Source organism: Sinocyclocheilus rhinocerous, unplaced genomic scaffold (genome assembly GCF_001515625.1).
Source record: "Sinocyclocheilus rhinocerous isolate Xijiao unplaced genomic scaffold, SAMN03320098_v1.1 scaffold601, whole genome shotgun sequence".
NCBI classification, from domain to species: Eukaryota; Metazoa; Chordata; class Actinopteri; order Cypriniformes; family Cyprinidae; genus Sinocyclocheilus; species Sinocyclocheilus rhinocerous.
Window position 1 is genome coordinate 1,523,681 of NW_015656605.1, and position 17,430 is coordinate 1,541,110.

Genomic DNA, 17,430 nt, shown 5'->3' on the forward strand with positions numbered 1-17,430 from the left:
CACACACTCACACTCACACACTCACTCACTCACACACTCACTCACACTTTCACACACACACTCACTCACTCACTCACTCACACACTCACACACACACTCACACACACACACACACACTCTCACACACTCACACACACACACACACACTCTCACACACTCACACACACACACACACACTCTCACACACTCACACACACACACACACACTCTCACACACTCACACACACACACACACACTCTCACACACTCACACACACACACACACACTCTCACACACTCACACACACACACACACACTCTCACACACTCACACACACACACACACACTCTCACACACTCACACACACACACACACACTCTCACACACTCACACACACACACACACACTCTCACACACTCACACACACACACACACACTCTCACACACTCACACACACACACACACACTCTCACACACTCACACACACACACACACACTCTCACACACTCACACACACACACACACACTCTCACACACTCACACACACACACACACACTCTCACACACTCACACACACACACACACACTCACTCACTCTGCTGCGGCACCGGGGATCATTTGGGGGTTCGGTTCTTGCTCAAGGGTCTCTCCTCAGTCGTGGTGTTGAAGGTAGAAGAGAGCGCTGGTCATTCACTCCCCACACCGACAATTCCTGCCGGACCTGAGACTCAAACCTGCAACCTTTGGGTTACAAATCCGACTCTTTAACCATTAAGCCACGACAGCCCCGCAAATATTAACAGCATCATAAAGAAATGCGTGAGCTGGAGCCTGACACTCACCTAAAATAGTTTGTTCAGTGTTATTAAAGTGACTCGCCGTCTGTTTCGCGTCTCCGTTCATGTCTGCAGTGAGGTCGGACTCTTGGCACATTGTGTTGATCTGTGTTTGTAAGAATGGAAACAAAATGGATTTTCGTGTTGATGTAATTAGTATGAATAATTGATGAACTATGGATTGGTCAGTCAAAAGAGGTCAAATGAGGTTTCAGTGTTTTGCTATCATTGACAGTAGCAGCACTGCCACACATAGGGCTGCGATCATCAGAGCTGAGCTGCATGACGTACGTCCGGCTCAGTACTGTCCGCTTATATGTGCTCACAATGTGCCTTTGTTGTGTTTGTGTAGTTCTGTTGATAAAGCTTTATTGTGAAGGTGAAGGAAAAATGAATCTGTTTTTAATGCATTGTTGTTGTGCAAAAAGCACCCTAATAGTTACAGTAAAAGCACAGAGAGAGTATGTATAAATTGAATTCATATGTGACCTGACATTTAACAAAAGTAAAGTCATTGCAATTGTTGTAAGATAGAATTTCAGAATACATGAAACTAACAGCTGATAATAAAACACAGGGAAACTAGGGCTTAAATACACGAGAGATAACAAGGAAACAAGGGACACCTGGAGACAATCAAGGGCAACCAATGAGAAAAGAAACTACGAAATGACTACAAACTGCACAGCAGACTCAGGAGACAAGAACTACAGCAGTCCAAACGTAAACGGCTAAATCAGGAGCATATCCCTGTTGGAAAAACAGCATATGCTGGTTATGAGCTGGTTTACGCTCCTAAGCAACTAGCTCCTGCTCATAACCAGCTCAAACCAGCTGCCATGCTTCAAAACATCCCTAAACAGCATGTGCTCTTTTTCCAACAGGGATGACGGTCATCAGCGAATGAAACACTGTTAAAGGTATAGTTCACCCAAACATGAAGAATCATTTTCTAGAGTTGCTCCAAACCTGTATAATGTTCCTGTTTCTGTTGAACACAAAAGATATTTTGAAGAATGTGTTTAACCAAACAGTTACTGGTTCCCACTGACTTCCATTTTGAGTTTGAGCATTGGTTAACAACCCTGAAAGCTACCAGCAGTCGTGCCTGTGGATAATGCACACTTTCTGTTTTCGATAGGAAATGCTGTTTTGCAGATGTGTGTGCTGATGTGAGTGTGTTGTGTTTGTGTGTGCAGCCGGCGGCAGGTTGCCGGAGTGTGCGGGCTGCAGACAGCGCATCTGTGATGAGCAGTACCTACAGGCCCTGGACACGGACTGGCACACGCTGTGTTTCAGGTAAGAGCTGCGCTGCGTCTGGAGGAGCGATCCGTCAGCGTGACCGGACACTGTTGTTCTGACTCTGAGTTTCATATCACCAAAGCTGTTTGCATTGCTTCCTCTCAGTAGGCTGCTGCTACACAATCTAATTGCTTCTTTCCCAATAATCCATCTGGCCGTTGTTTGGTCAGCTGTTTGTCTGTGCCGACGGCGAGAATCACATGATTCAGCACATGATCGCGATCGGTTCCTTCTACCAATCACTGGAAGCTGTTTGTGTCACATGATCCCAGGTGTGTGGAGGCCTCTATCTGAGCGCAGAGACCCTTCACAATGTTCAGCTGTGCTCATGTCTCAATCACAGTCATGAGGCTTGAAGAAGCCAAAAACCTACACATTGTGAATCGCACACACAACCCACTCACATTTACACAATCCCATCTCAAATCAAGCTGCTGATCCAGTCAGTTAAAAGAATGAGTTCTATTCTTTATTCTAATATTTGACTAGTGGCTATAACAGGAACAGTCATGCTAGCTGCCGTCTGATTCGCTGGCTTTAAGCAATATCTGCACAGGATTTCAGAAGTGTGTTGGGAAACTGTGTTTTCAGGGTACCAGGCTCATACTATGATAACACTTAACAGCAAGTAATATATATATATATAATTTTGTTGTAATTATGTGTGATGGTAGCATTTTTTTATAAAAATATTACATAAAATTAGTTAATTATTAATGCTATTAAATAGTACATTAAAACATTGGCGTGTATTCTTCAAATATTGTTTAATTATGCAAACATTGCATTAAAAAGATCAATTGAAAGTAATAAAATAACAAAGTAGCCTTACACAGAATAAGTGGCAGGTCTGTTGCACTTACACTGCAAGACTTAATGCACAGATCTATTTTGCAGCATGAAAAATTTAACTTTTATTTAAATGTTTTTATTTTATTTAAGCTGACGCTGAACAAACTCAGTGTATTGAGTGGATTCTGACCTAAACGCTTCTGATTGGTCATTGCATTCACGCGCTCAACAAACATGTCTGTGATTGGACGCTGCAGAAACGCGGTGTAAATAGAAACCATTGATGCTCTTCACACAAATACACACGGGAGCGTTTGAAAGCAGCTGCTTATCAACGGGTAACGGGTTATGTTTTTAATATTTAAGTATCGACTTGGTACCGAAGTACTGGTGCTTTTGAAATCAGTAATTTGGATTAAAAACTGCTGAAGTGTTTTCCAGCCGTTTATGAAGAGTACTGGTCATGTTTGTCTGGATCCGAGCTCAAGCAGACAGTCAGAGTCCGTGTGTGAAACGCCTCGCCGCGTCATCTCTTCCCTGACAACAGCGGCTTTGCTCTTGTTTTCTGGTGTGTCGTATTGCAGTTGGTCACTGAGTCACAAAGCTTTAACCAAATGCAGAAGCTGAACTTCCCTATAGTACTGAAACAGAGATCTGCAGACCTCGTCCTCATGTGTGATTTTCCATCACGTCTGTCATTGTCCAAGCACACTTTAATCCAGCGGATGGATGATCAGTTCTTATTTGCTTCCTCAGAACAGTCCAGATCCGCTTAGGTACCCGTGATTGAGCGAATGGCCGGATCTGTTTGTGATTGCCAAAGACTCGGTGCAATCATGACGTGAGCGTTAGGCTGTCTAATCATCAGCTCTGATCACGAGGGAATAATTGCATCAATGTGAGGTGATTAGCTGCGTTGTGTTTCATACGAGGCGGTCTGCATGCAGCCTGTGTCAGCTGAGAGACCTGCACAAATTACCCAGAGTTTTGGGTTTTACACTTTCATTTGCTCTTTTGATTTCATTCTGTCAGAGTCTTGCAAATACCAAATGTTTGAGGCAAATATCTGATGCAAACAGCAGTTAAAGACATCAGCGTACTTGACAAAGTTTAATAAAGCATCACAAAAAAATGTGCTGAATGCTTTAAATCTATTTGTGTGAATTTGCCTGACTCTGTGCACTTGTGTTATGATCCTTATTATTGCACCAAGCAGGATTTGTTCCTGGATCAAAGTCGGTGTTGGTCAAGAACTTTGTTCATCATCAGGTTTAGTGAGAGTTAAGGCTGGAGGCTTGTAAAATATTTTTGGTGACTTTTGTCCTCCCTGTGATTTTAGGGGTTGTTGATATTAGGGCTGGGGATTTCATTAACATCATGACGACTCACTCATGTGACGGTCAGCTAAATGTGGATTCACAACGTAACTCCACTATCAGGAACAAAGCTTCTTAGTCCTGGAAAAACATTCCTGTTTGTCAGGTTTTAGGGATGGATTTGAGGGCTTGAACAGCATCCCTGAGGATGTGCCATTTCCCTCAGATTGGTGAGGTCAGGTGGTTAGTGGTTAAGGGTTGGTTAAGCAATATATAAGGTATAGAGAACATGAATGTTGTCCCAGGACCAATAAAACAGTTTAGATCCAGAGACACTGGCACGTCAGCAAAAGCATTTCCATTGGGTTTGGAAATTGGCACGATAGTGAACGAGTCTGAGCTGCCGAGACGGAGGACTCTTGGCACGGACATCAGGTCCGAGGGAAAGAGAGGACTGTGGGTTTTTGGAGATCTGTGGCCTCAGCTGTGAGCAGAGAGAGGCGGAGGTTGAGTAAAGAGGTCACTCTGTCCCCATCTGTGAGCCAAACCTCGACTAGGTGCATTTAAATACAGGAAATATATGCAAAAAATGGATTTAGTCAATTGTTTCGCTTTGCTGTTTCAGTTCTCACTTTAAATATCAGTTCAGTTTTTTTCTCTGAGGTATAGTTCTGGTGGGATTGTAAGTCATGGAAGGGGTTGAAGGCTGTCGTTGCAGACTAAAGCAATGTGAATGGTTCAAGAATTCATCATCCACTGCCTTCCAGACAGACATGATTGACAATGAATGAAGAACGCTGGTGGAAAACAGCTTTGCGCCCTGGTTTATTTGGAGGGCTGTAAGTTGTCCCTTGGGTGGGAAAACAGTTTTTCTGGGAAGACATAAACAGAGCTTTAATTTCATGGAAAAATAGCTCTGATGCAGAATGCTGTGTTCCCCAACTCTCAGCAGGGGCCGAAATCACTCGACTTCACATGAGAAACTAGTCAGAGCTAATGAAGAAAAAGTGGGGGATTCATAGCGCGGTTTAATACAGCATCCATCGCGCTGAAGACATCAGATGAGATATATAATAAAAGCTTTCTGAGTATTTCCTAGAGTGACTTTATATAGGAGATTATTGATGGGATATTGGGTGACTGATCGATGCGGCTCGGCTGCCAGCTGATATTCAGGATTGGAGTTTTGTTCTAACCCTAGAATGAGCAATAATAATGATGATGCTGGACTTAGCCAACACCAGTAATGCAATCTTATAGCTGGCTTTATTAGAGCGTCTGTTCCACACACACTAACAGCCCAGACCAGTTCATTATTCCCAGCATTAACCTCTCACCTTAAATCAGCTCCACATGTTGTAGTCGCTAAGCGCATTACAGCTAGAATACTTCCAGTGTTTTCCAATGACATAATGATCTTTCTGACAGCGGCGTTCCCCTCGGAGCCCTGCTTCCTCCTGAGCTTTCTTTCTTACTTTCAGGGAGTTTTTCTCTGCCGTCGTCGCCTAGTTTTTGTTCCCAAAATGGTTTCAGCCCAAATCTGCTCTGTAATGCTGCTCTGTGGTAATTGCCATAGTTAAAAACAGCAGCATGTAAATGAATTGAGTTTCCATCCGTGCTGCTGGGAAAGTGGCGTGAGAATCTCAGGGACCCCGGTAGAGTCGATCCATCAGTCATACGGAGAGGCTTCTCAGTGAGTCAGCGGTTCATCATCATCACTGGAGGTGAGGCCTCTGTGCTAGAAATAAAGCATCAGGATTGAAACCCTAAAGCCATCATAGTAAGATGATGATGATGATGGAAGTCAAGAATGACTCAGACAGGCCTTAGATTGATTCAAATAGATTCATCATGAGTTCAAAGCTTGTTTTTTGGCTTTTAAGATGAAAAAGAATCTGCTCACACCAGTCACTCATTTGTCAGATGGACTGCGCTGCATGGTCACAGGAGCTGTGTGTATTTCTCTATTTATGTTATGATTTTGTGCTGCCCTCTTTCTTTCTCATCACATTTGATTCAGCAAGAGATTTGATTCAGAGATTCAGTAGCGGCGCTGGAAACACTGCCAAGAGTCAAGAGTTAGTGTCTGTGTTGATGGAAGTGCTCGATTCTCAATCCTAACAGACAGTAATGTCTGATCTCAGGTCAGCCTGCTGCCGAGGCTGGGGAAGTACAGGAGGGAAGGGCTGCCGGGTGCTTTGTGTGTCAGCGCAGGTCAGATCAGCTGACCCCAAACACGTCTGAGGAAACTACACGTGCTGCTTCACTGTCATTCACACACATCTCATTCAGCAGTCAGAAAGAGCAGTCTGATTCATCCACACAAAACCACTCTGATGGCGTTCCAGTATCGCAGAGGAAGGTAGGACGAGTTTGACTGAATAAACACAAAACCTCCAATATGTACAGCACTAAATAACGCTTAACACTGTCATATAGTAGGACTGTGGTTTGTTGATGTATGGTTAAAAGGTTTTGGATGCTTAACCCACACTTGAAAATGTGTGAGTGTTATTGCATTAAAACAGTGTTTTGATGATTTGAGTGGATGTATGAAGCAGACTAACCGCAGGTGTAGTTCATCACGCTAACACGTTTATTACAGCACAGTACTTCTGGTCTCAGTGTTGTCTGAACAGTTTATCTGTTGTTTTATCTTTTAAAAGTAACACACTGCTTTTTATCAAGTGCCTTTCTTGAAAAATTGCTATATTTATGTAAAGTATGTAATGTGGTTGATATTCTGATAATGCAGTGTTTTTATTTCATCAGTTATTTAAAAGCTATAGAAACACACAGTATGTAGGAATCCTATCATTAAAGGCTTAGTTCACCCAAAAATGAAAATTAGTCCATAAATTACTCACCCTCAAGGCATCCTAGGTGTATATGAGTTTCTTCTTTCAGACGAATTCAGTCAGAGTTATATTAAAAATTGTCTTTGATCTTTCAAGCTGTTTAATGCCACTCAGCGGGTGTTGCATGCATCAGTCCAAAAGAAGTGAAATAAAGAGTAATTTATGGACTAATTTTCATTTTTGGGTGAACTAACCCTTTAATATTATCAATAATAAAGTTACATTTTTACCGTTTCATAGATATATTTTAGATCACCAAACAAAAAATGTGCAGTGTGCAGAGACAATAACTGTAGTTGCACTATAGCATTATATGCTGTAGATATCTCTAAACCTGACCCTATCCATTTCTCAAAGATATAAGCAGTATTAAGAAAAAGTAATTGTATTGTATTCTAATTTCTGTCATATTTATTTGCTTGATCAGTGTCTTTTGCTTTATTTGGCTCAGGTGGGCTGTAAGGCTCTTTGAATTAGCTGAAATAATTTGGTGAAGTCTTATTCAACTGTGACTACACCGCTGATCTGTACGTCTGTAACTTTGTTCATACACACATGATTTACGTTTCGATGCTGTCGATGCATAAGTATTGTGTGTTTCAGTGTCTGTGCACGTGTGGTGGAAAAACACTCGTGATCTTGGCACTGTAAGGACCTTCAAAGAATGAGATCTTCATCTAATATCAGCATATATGTTCACAAATTGAGTATTGTCATTCTACAAGTCAAAAAAAACTAAAAACATTATTACAATGGTACACTGTAACACACAAAACAAAACAAAACATGGTACTGTCCCATAAAGTAGTGAACTTGGTGCTGTGTGGTGAGTATCAGTCAGACAGGAAGTGTGTGTTTGTGTGAAGGGAAGGGAGGAGAGAGCCGGGGTCATGGGGTCACAGAGTGAACACACAGCACAGGAAGTGCTCTCACACACACACACACACACACACACACACACACTCAGCAGCAGAGCCGTGTGGTTTGCTGTAGAGATGAGCAGAGTCCTGAGCGATCCTCCAGCAGTGCATCAGAAGGTGCGAGCGCTCCGGGGACAGATGATCTCCTGCAGGAACCAGCGCTACCGCCGCGTTAAAGGCACAGCGTAAGACCTTCAGATTTGTGTGTGTTTGGAGTAGAGCTGTTCGTGTGATTCAGATTGTGTGGAATTATCTAAATAATTAACTCTATTATTTGTATGTCACGAAACATATCAGTCGTGAATATTAAGCGTGAATCTTTCAGTTGAAGTCGTTTTCGAATGGTTTGTGTGTCTGATGATCAGTTCAGAAGGGTGTGTGTAAGCTGTAGTTTCACTTCCGTTTTTTCCAGCAAACAGCGTTTCAGTCAGATGTGGTTGTGTGTGATGACTGTCTCTTAACCCTTGTATAGTTTTTGATACAGGACTGCAGTGTGACTTGAGTTTTTTGTCTGATAACTAGGTTGATCAGCAGTGTCCTTTCTCATCCTGCGTTCTCTTTCATGACTAGTGGTTTTTACTATTCAACTGCTGCAGTCTTTCAGAACAGAAGGTTTGCTTTGTCACGCAGCATCAGGGGTGTGAGACCTAGACAGACATGCAGCGCTCACTTATAGTTTCTGTCAACATCATCGCATTGTAGGAATGTGCTAACATAACTGATGAGTTTATGAGGAGACTTTCATATTATGAGCAGTAACACATGAATACTGATGACATTGACTAAATACTAAATTTTTTTACATGCTACAAGTGAATCTAGGCATCATAATATTGTAATATGCAAGGATAGATACATATTCATTTTGAATTCTCTTTAAAAATGTGTATTGTTAAGTGAGATTTCACATTATTCATTACCATCCATTCTGGGGTGCGTTTCCCAAAAGCATCGTTAGCCAACTATGGCCGCAAGTTCCGTCATTACCAACATAGTTCAGTGATTCGGTGTTTCCCGAAACCATAGTTCAAACTAACATTAGCAAACAGCGTCGCAAACTTACGTGGTAGGAACTACAGCTCTCTGCCTGTGGTTAAAGCATAATTTCTTGTTAGTAAGACATATGGACTTAAATAAATTATGCTCTTGGGCACAATAAACAAGCTTACATGCAGGACAATCTATATTTTCCGTTCTATTTAAATACATATACATTTTAATCAATAAATTTTTGCACGTCCTCAATAAGCGCCGTTTTTAAGAGTGCGCATGTGCATAAATGCTTAAAAAAAAAGTTATTACTCCACCACATGCGTGTGACGTCATTAACAACAGCCCTTATTGTTGAACTAATGTGGTTCAAACGACGGAGATGCGACCGTGTTCGGGAAACAGTCGTGACTGGCTAGTTAGTTTCCACAACAATGCATCGTACTATGGTGGTTAATCAGTGAGTTACGTACGGGAAACGCACCCCAGGACGTGTTTATGGTGAAGTTAGATTGTTGATTGGAGTACACATGTAGTTAGACAGTCTCATGCTGTCTGTGCAGTTGAAATAATATTTCAGTAGTTTCCCATGCTAATGTGAGGTCATTTCAGGCTGTGATTGCATTGCATTTTTTTCTTTTCACCATCCTGGAGAAAATTCCAGATTGTTCTGACAAACCCCAGAGCTGTGTGGTAATTCCCACCTGATTCGCCGTTGTTGAGAGACATTAACTGTGGCTGTGTGCACGCTGCGGTGTTGGGCCTGAGAACTGCATTTCAGCACAGCATTGAACTGAAATCGTGTTCGGGCCCCCTCTCCCTCATCAGGCCCTTGGAATCATCCTAACCCCCCCCCCCCCTTACGGCAACCTATCACAACCCACAGCATCACCATTGTTTGCTTTGTATTTCAGTGAGCCAAAGCAGCACAGTTATGTCTAACAGCATGATTGCACTGATCTGAGCTGTACTCGCTGTACAGTGTGTGAGTGTAAACTGCGTTCGGCTTCTAGCAGATGAGCAGACGCATGCGCAGACTGAAGCTGGGAGACTACTGGGGAGGGTGGACGATGAATGCCATTACTCAAATAGATCTAAGCGCATCTAAATTTAGTTTCTGGTCAATGGGCAAAATGTTTTGTGATCTGATGAAAGCAAATATAACTTTAATTAAAAATACTGGCTGCTGTATCAAAAGCAAAAGGTGTTTCAAGCCAGTATTAGTTGAGGTAGTGTTGAAGTGTTAGTTACACACTTGTGCAACCAATTTATTTTAAGTCTTTTGTTTTTCGTTTTTGTATCTGTTTGTTTGTTACATAACATTACACTTTTACATCTCAAAAATCTGCAGTTTTAACAGGGGCGTGTATACTTTCTTCTATACCCACTGTAGTTGTTGAAGTTAGTCTTGATTACAGAAATCTGTCCAGTCAAACTGTATTATTGGTAGTATTTTTAGTGTAACTGCTAATGAGTCCTTATCAACAGTGAAGGATCTGCTCACGTCTGACGCTCTGACTGAGACAAAACATCGGTTTAAAACTACACAACACTTCATTATAAAATCCACAGCTCACGTCCTGCAGAAATCTGGGTGTGTTTTTGAGTTGAATTTTACAAAACAAGTTAATACTGTGGTTAAAACTAGTTTCTGCTACTTAAGGTTAATGTTCTCGTCTAGAGATTTGGAGACGATCATCCATGCTTTTATATCATCTAGACTGGACTGTTGTAATGCTGTGCATTTAGGAATTTCTCAGTCATTAGTGAATCGGTCGCAGCTTGTTCAAAATGCTGCTGCTAGTCTATTGACCAGAACGAGAAAGAGGGACAGAATCACTCAGATTTTAACATCTGTGCAATGGTTACCAGTTAGATATCGGATCGATTTCAAGGCACTATTAATACTTTTTTTTTATTTTAAATGGTCTCGCGCCCTCGTATTTGTCAGATCTTGTTACTCTACATAAACCATTAAAGAATCTGAGATCTGCTGATGAACTATTGCTCCAGGAACCACTGACCCGACCGATCGGCCCTTTTCGGCATCCGGACCTCGGTTATGGAACAACTTACTGCTACACATCTGCTCTGCCTGCTCTCTGATCGCTTTAGAAACGGCTTTGAAGAAGCTCTTTTATATCTTGGCTTTTGAGTCTGATTTAGGAGAAACCTAAATATCAGGTTTTTCTCTGATGCTGTGTTTCGTTAGTGTCTTTGATTGTACTGTAGCACGCTGGGCTGCTCTTGTGGCAGTAGAAATGTGCCCATAAGAAACTAAACTAAACTAAACTGGAGTCTGTCGAGTGTTTGATGTTCGCTGTGATCGCAGGCACTGTTGGAATATGAATATGCAGATATCCCGTCTCTACACACCAATCAGTGATGACCGTGTTTGCATGTCTTGATGGTGGCTGGTTTGTGTATTAGTGTGCTGCTTTAATCGTTACGTCATGTCATTTACAGCATGTCTACACTGAAAGCCAGCGATCATCAAGCCGTCTGTCTGAACTGTATTACATCACGTCTACACTGGAACCAAGAGGAGTGACGTGACGAAACCAGAGCACTCCTGAAACCGTGTTCACTGAGTCTCATCTCTGTACACTAGATGCTGCTGTGTAGATGTATACGGAAACACGCCGAATCTCTAAATAAAGGTCTGTTTTGTGCGACGGTTCATTTGTCTTCTGTGGGATCAGATCCAGATCTTGGCTGGACTGTGAGGGCAGTTCATTATTCCTCCAGACTGACAGAATGAGAACCGGAGCAATGCATTCTGGGAAGGGCTTAGTAAGCACAAAGAAAGCGCTGGCTTGCAAAACCGTTCCCACAAGACACCCCCAAAATGCAAAGCACGTCTAATGCTGTTAAAGCACACAACCTGAGAAAACAGCAGGCAAATCACAAAACATGCTGTTCTTACAGTGAAGCTTTATGATGTCTGGTTTATCATTCGTTTGATGAGAGGAATCTGAACAGCTGGTTTATACCAATCAAGTTACATAAAACAAAAATAATAATAATAATTTGAGATGAAGCACCTTTTCTCTTTCACTAGGTTGCACTTGTTTTAAACTTTTAAATACTTATTTTTTATCTGTGTATGACACCCTGAACATGTAAGAATGCCACAGAATTACTTGGTTTCATGTTTTTATTGTTAAAAATCTGTGTTTTTATAGAGCTTGTGTGATTGAAATTAATGTCTGCTGAATCTGAGCTTCACATGCTGTAAATGTGTCCAATAATGTGCTGTTTTGCACTAATGCGTTTTAGTTTTCATGTCTTGGTGTTTTTAGAGGTGTTTTTAGGTATGTCAGAAATGACTGGGTTTGTTTTGTAGACCAGCAGTATTGAGTCACTCTTTCACTCTCACACAAATGAACATTTTCTGAAGATGTCATTTGTAGTATTGCTAGTAATAGTACCTTTGGGGAAATTCTGTCTCAGTGGGTTTCAACATGCGTTTTCACATAGCCAAATAATACAACATAACAACACAAACACAACAGTGGCAGTGCCGCTGATCACCCACAATCCTCTAGCAAACGTCACTCAGTTGGTCTTCAGAGAATGTCAAAATCTGGTTGTTTTGTGGAGCACTTACTGTAAATGGGTGTTTTTTTCCCAGCTCCCCTGAGTCTGATGAGCTTTCATGACGAATAGAGAACTTTCCCTGGTGGGACGGCTCTGTGTTTGTGGTTACTGGTGAGTCAAAGTGAAACTGATACTCAACACAGTTGGTCTTTTCCTGCTGTTACGGGACCTGCTGCTCTCACGGAGGACCCGGCTGATGTCGGACACTCATCAGGACACAGGCCGGTGGATGGTTTTGAGGGATCGTCAGAAGTGTGTGTTGATGGAGTAACACTGAACCCCTCACAGAGCTGTGAAGCTCGAGTACAGCTATAAACTGACACGGTGTTTGAGTGTGAAGGAATGAGGAAACGTCTGTTTATCTGGAACGCTGCTCGCCTTATCTTAGCCTTTCGCTCTTTACTGCATACCTTACTCAACATTACCATAGTTACACGAAAACACTAGGAGCTGCAGTCATTGTGACTAGAGGAAACCTACGGGGACGGGACATTACTCACCACTGTATTATTTATGCTTTTACTTTAGTAACAATGACTGTAAACTTTGCTTGCTATGGTAAATGTCAAGGAGACCCGTGGAATGAAACACATTTTATTAACCATGTTCATATTCCTGAACCTAACGAAAGGATTATGTGTAGAAATCAATCAATATTTATTTTATTTATAACCATTACTGATTATTTGTGTTTATATGTCCAATAACCAATCTGCAGAAATTAGTATAGAATATATTTCATGTCTCAACTGTAGCTCCTCTTACATGTGGCGTTCCCCAAGGTTCCATCTTTGGCCCAACTCTGTTTTCACTATACTTGTTACCTCTAGGCTCGATTCTTAGGAGGCATGGAGTGTGACACTCAAATCTATCTGCCTTTGAAGTGTACTGACAGGAAAGGTTTAGAAACCTTGCTTGCTTGTCTAAACAATATACGATCCTGACTGTGTTTCTCGCTTCTCAGATGTTTCTCTTGAGGAAAAGAGCCCAGTAATCTCACGTCTGTGAGATCAAACGCAAATGTTTGAACTCAAATGTTTCAAGACCAAATGATCCGAGCTGCCGTTGACGTTGATTTTATAACTCTATTCTCTTACTGGCTGTCAGTTATTGCGCTGTAAATATTTTCATTTCTGAAAAAAAGGAACTTTGGGAGACAGATCTGAGACAAACAGATAGCTGATAAATGAAACTGAACTGCAGATGCTGTTAGATCTCATGAGCTGCGAAAGAAATCCTCTGGGATGGGAGCACGTCCAAACAGCAAGCTGAAGTCATGTGTTCTGGTGTTCTGACACCGGATCAGTAGACGGGCGCTGAATGAAGTGCTCATCTCATGTAGGAGATGTGCTGTGATGAAGCGATAGAGAGGATGACCTCCTCACGCCGGCTCTGTTGGAGAGATCTGAGCCGGTGAAGTCAGACAGATCGAGGAGCGATTCACAGCATCCGGTCTGTCTCCGCTTTCATCATTAGCAGCTGATAAGAGAGCCCTGGGGATCACGGCATGAATTACCCAGCATCCCCCGCATCTGCCGCCAAACGCTTTCCTGTTCTCATCGGTCTAATGGAGAGGCCGTCATTGACAAACACTTCACTCTCATTCAGGCCAGTGCTTTATGTGTGTTTGCTGAGGGAAGCTTGACTTTTTTTACTGTTGCTTAGTGATTTGACCAAACCTGAACACAAAGCATTAAACTACCACCCATGAATGATTCCTCACATTGACTTTATTTATTTTATTTTACTTTCCTTCTCTAAGCGATCACACAGCAGATTCGGGCCTTGGCTTGCATTGAACAAGCACACAGCTGCGCTTCAGCATTGTGGACAAACAGCACTCTTTCTGAAGCTGGTGTCTGGGGTTTGACTGCTGTGACACTTTCTATATCTGTAGTCTGTGAGGGGAAACCGTGTTCTGCGGCGGTGGTTTGTCAAACTCTTGCTGTTATTATCAGCACTGCATCTGCTATTATAAAGAATGATGAACCCGCTGAAACATGCTGCTTCTCTCCCTAAAGACAGGTGAATTACGGCACACATCAGCATTCTTTGGCTTTCCCAGTTCAGTACAATAGGAACGCTGCAGTTCTTCCTTCTTCTTCTAAAATAATCCACTTTATTTGCATTCTGTGAGGCCACATACATTAGCTGTCGCCCGGTGAACAGGAATTAGTTTACTAAAGCCTTTAACCGGGTTACTCACCGGTCTAAAGAGCCATTGTTATCAGGACAAATGCGTTTCCTCGTCTCACATGAATACAGTGAGCTTCAAGTTCAGTTTACAGTAGTTCCTTGTTGACGGGGGTAACAAGGCAAAATATGAGCTTGAATAGATTTGCTTTATACACGTATTAATTTAGCAGAGGCTTTTATCCAAAGTGTCTTGAGGAATGAGGAATAAAACAAGTGATCTCAGCATCATTCAGAGCAGTGCAAGCTAGAACAGGGAGAGATTCGTCTGTCTGTAGGGTCAGAGCAACTACAGCAAATACTCCACACTTCATTCTCTTTGGCTAAAACACCGCAAGTGCATAGATGCTGTTTTATTGTAAACATCTACACACTTCTGTAATGTGTCAAAGTTCAGAGGTGAGATCTAACGTTTCTCTTTTGCCTTGCTTGAGCTCATAGTGTTCTCAAATAGGTCCTGTGGCATGTATTTGAGAAGGTAAAGCCTCTTCTTCACTGTGATGTGATGACATGATGCACATGATGGATACTCTCTACTAGGACTAGTAGTTGTACTGATTAACAGCTCACTCACCACTTTTTGTAATAATGAGGCAAATCCATATGAGCAGGCGTGAGATGGAGGCTTCGGTCAGGAGGTGTTTGGCCTCCGTTCAGGGGTTGTGATGGAGGTTCAGAGGTCATTGAGCGGCAGATGGTCATTAATGAGCTAGACTCCCTCAGGCTCTCTTCACACACAGAGGACAGTGAGGTATCGGCGTCTGGCTGCTGTTATGACACACACACACACACACGATGGATGATCTGACGTCATGCTGATGCTCGTGTGTTTCGTTTTCTCAATGCATTTGCTCCGTCTCCTGTCAGCTCATCTCAAACATGTTACAGAGTTATAGCAGTATCAGCATGTTCTTAGCTGATAGAAGTACTTGTGCTGTCCAATCTATAAAGACTGTGTCTGTTCCCCGAATAGTGAGGTCAAAATATAAATTTAATGCAGGATCTAGAAAAAATCTTATCGTGATTAAACCAGAAAAATGTAAAATAAATGAATAAAAATTGTTTTTGTTCATTTATTTTACATTTTTCTGAAGTTTGGGCTCCTAAACATTAGATCACTCTCACCCAAAGCAGTGGTCTTATTCATTGTTAGAGTGCTAAACATAGTTGTTGATCCATCAGTAACAGTATGACAATGTACATTTCAATCACACCACTAGATCCTCTATTGGAAGAACGACACCAATCGATTTGATTCGTTTAATGTCTTCATGATGATTGTTGTCCTTGATATTTACTAACTGCAGTAACCATTTTCTAAAAGCGCTAAGGCTCTTGAAGCTGTGCTGTATTGTGAATCTGTTGCGTATCATGACTGTATTCACATCGAAACACAACCTCTCATATCATATTACCTAATTCTAGTTAAATGAGGCGGTTGCCAAACAAACCTCAGAATTTCAAAGGATGACAGTCATTTCAGTTGGGATTTTTTGGCCAATCTCAGGCCTACATGGTCTGATATGTTGCTTACTAGCATTCGTACTCGTCAAACTGCTCCGCTGCCAACATACAAGAGCAGACGCACAACATCAAGTGTATATATATGTTATGACCCAAGTTTGACCAACATAAAAATGCTTTCAAAGAAGTAGTAAAACAAGCAGAGAGAAAGTTCCAGTGGTCAGGGAAAATAGATGACATATGTTCAGTGAACGAGCACAGCAGAATGTTATTGGTGCATGAATTTGATCTGAATGCTGAGCTTTGCCCCTGTGTTTGATCTGCAGGTGCTGTGAGTGCGGCGCGTCTCTCTCACACTGGTACTATGAGAAGGACGGCTGTCTCTTCTGTAAGAAGGACTACTGGGCTAAATTTGGAGAGCTGTGTCATGGCTGTTCAGAGCCCATCACCACCGGACTCATCATGGTGAGTCCAAACCGTCCCAAACCCAATCTCTGCGTCTCTCCTCACCCCACAGTCCTGCTGTCCGTCCTACGGTGTCTCACAGCCGCTCCAGTTACACGGCTCCCCAGCGATTCTCCATTCACACAGTCACTGCTGCGTATCACTCGTGAGCAAATCAACCGCACTCCTGTGTGCGTTCATGAAAGAGCTGCTATCTATAATTCAGACGCAGAGCTCATGAAGGGAGCGTTTGTGTGGCCTCTTGTTTTAATGCATTCACTGCTGGCTGGTTTATTTAGTGTTTCTACAAGAGCGAGAGCTGTTTATTTGACAAGAATCATTTACATGTGCGTTTTCATTAAGTTTTAAAACTCTTTTACATGCACAAGTCATAATATTTTAAAACATGATCAAAACGTTCCACAGATGTTGCAGTTTGGTTCCCTACTCAAAATTGGTTAAAGTATATTGTTGTTTTGAGGTTGAAGAAAACATGCCAGGTAGGGATTTGATTTGATTTGATTTTATTTTATTTTATTTTATTTTATTTTATTTTAATTAATGAATTAATTAAATAATAATAATAATAATAAACACTTGTTGCACCAAACCTAACTGCAACCAAAATGCAAAACTATTAATCTTCTTAAAACCTTTTGAGTTTGCTGGTTAGTGAGCATATTTGTATTTTTTACTTTCTATTTTTGCAGCACAACATTCCTTTAATGGTATGCA

At 41.8% G+C, this 17,430-nt stretch overlaps 1 protein-coding gene across 3 annotated transcripts in view; it reads left to right on the plus strand.

The window, feature by feature from the left end:
• LOC107720456 (LIM domain kinase 1-like) overlaps positions 1 to 17,430 on the plus strand; it is a 44,482-nt gene that overhangs the window by 7,968 nt on the left and 19,084 nt on the right. The window contains exons 2-3 of one of the 3 annotated variants that reach the window (XM_016528164.1): positions 2,016 to 2,115; positions 16,578 to 16,716. In XM_016528164.1, coding sequence (XP_016383650.1) covers positions 2,016 to 2,115; positions 16,578 to 16,716 — 239 coding nt within the window. Of the gene's footprint in view, positions 1 to 2,015; positions 2,116 to 6,528; positions 6,589 to 7,960; positions 8,190 to 16,577; positions 16,717 to 17,430 lie in introns of those variants that run through there. The other 2 variants (XM_016528166.1, XM_016528163.1) reach the window with 2 other exon arrangements.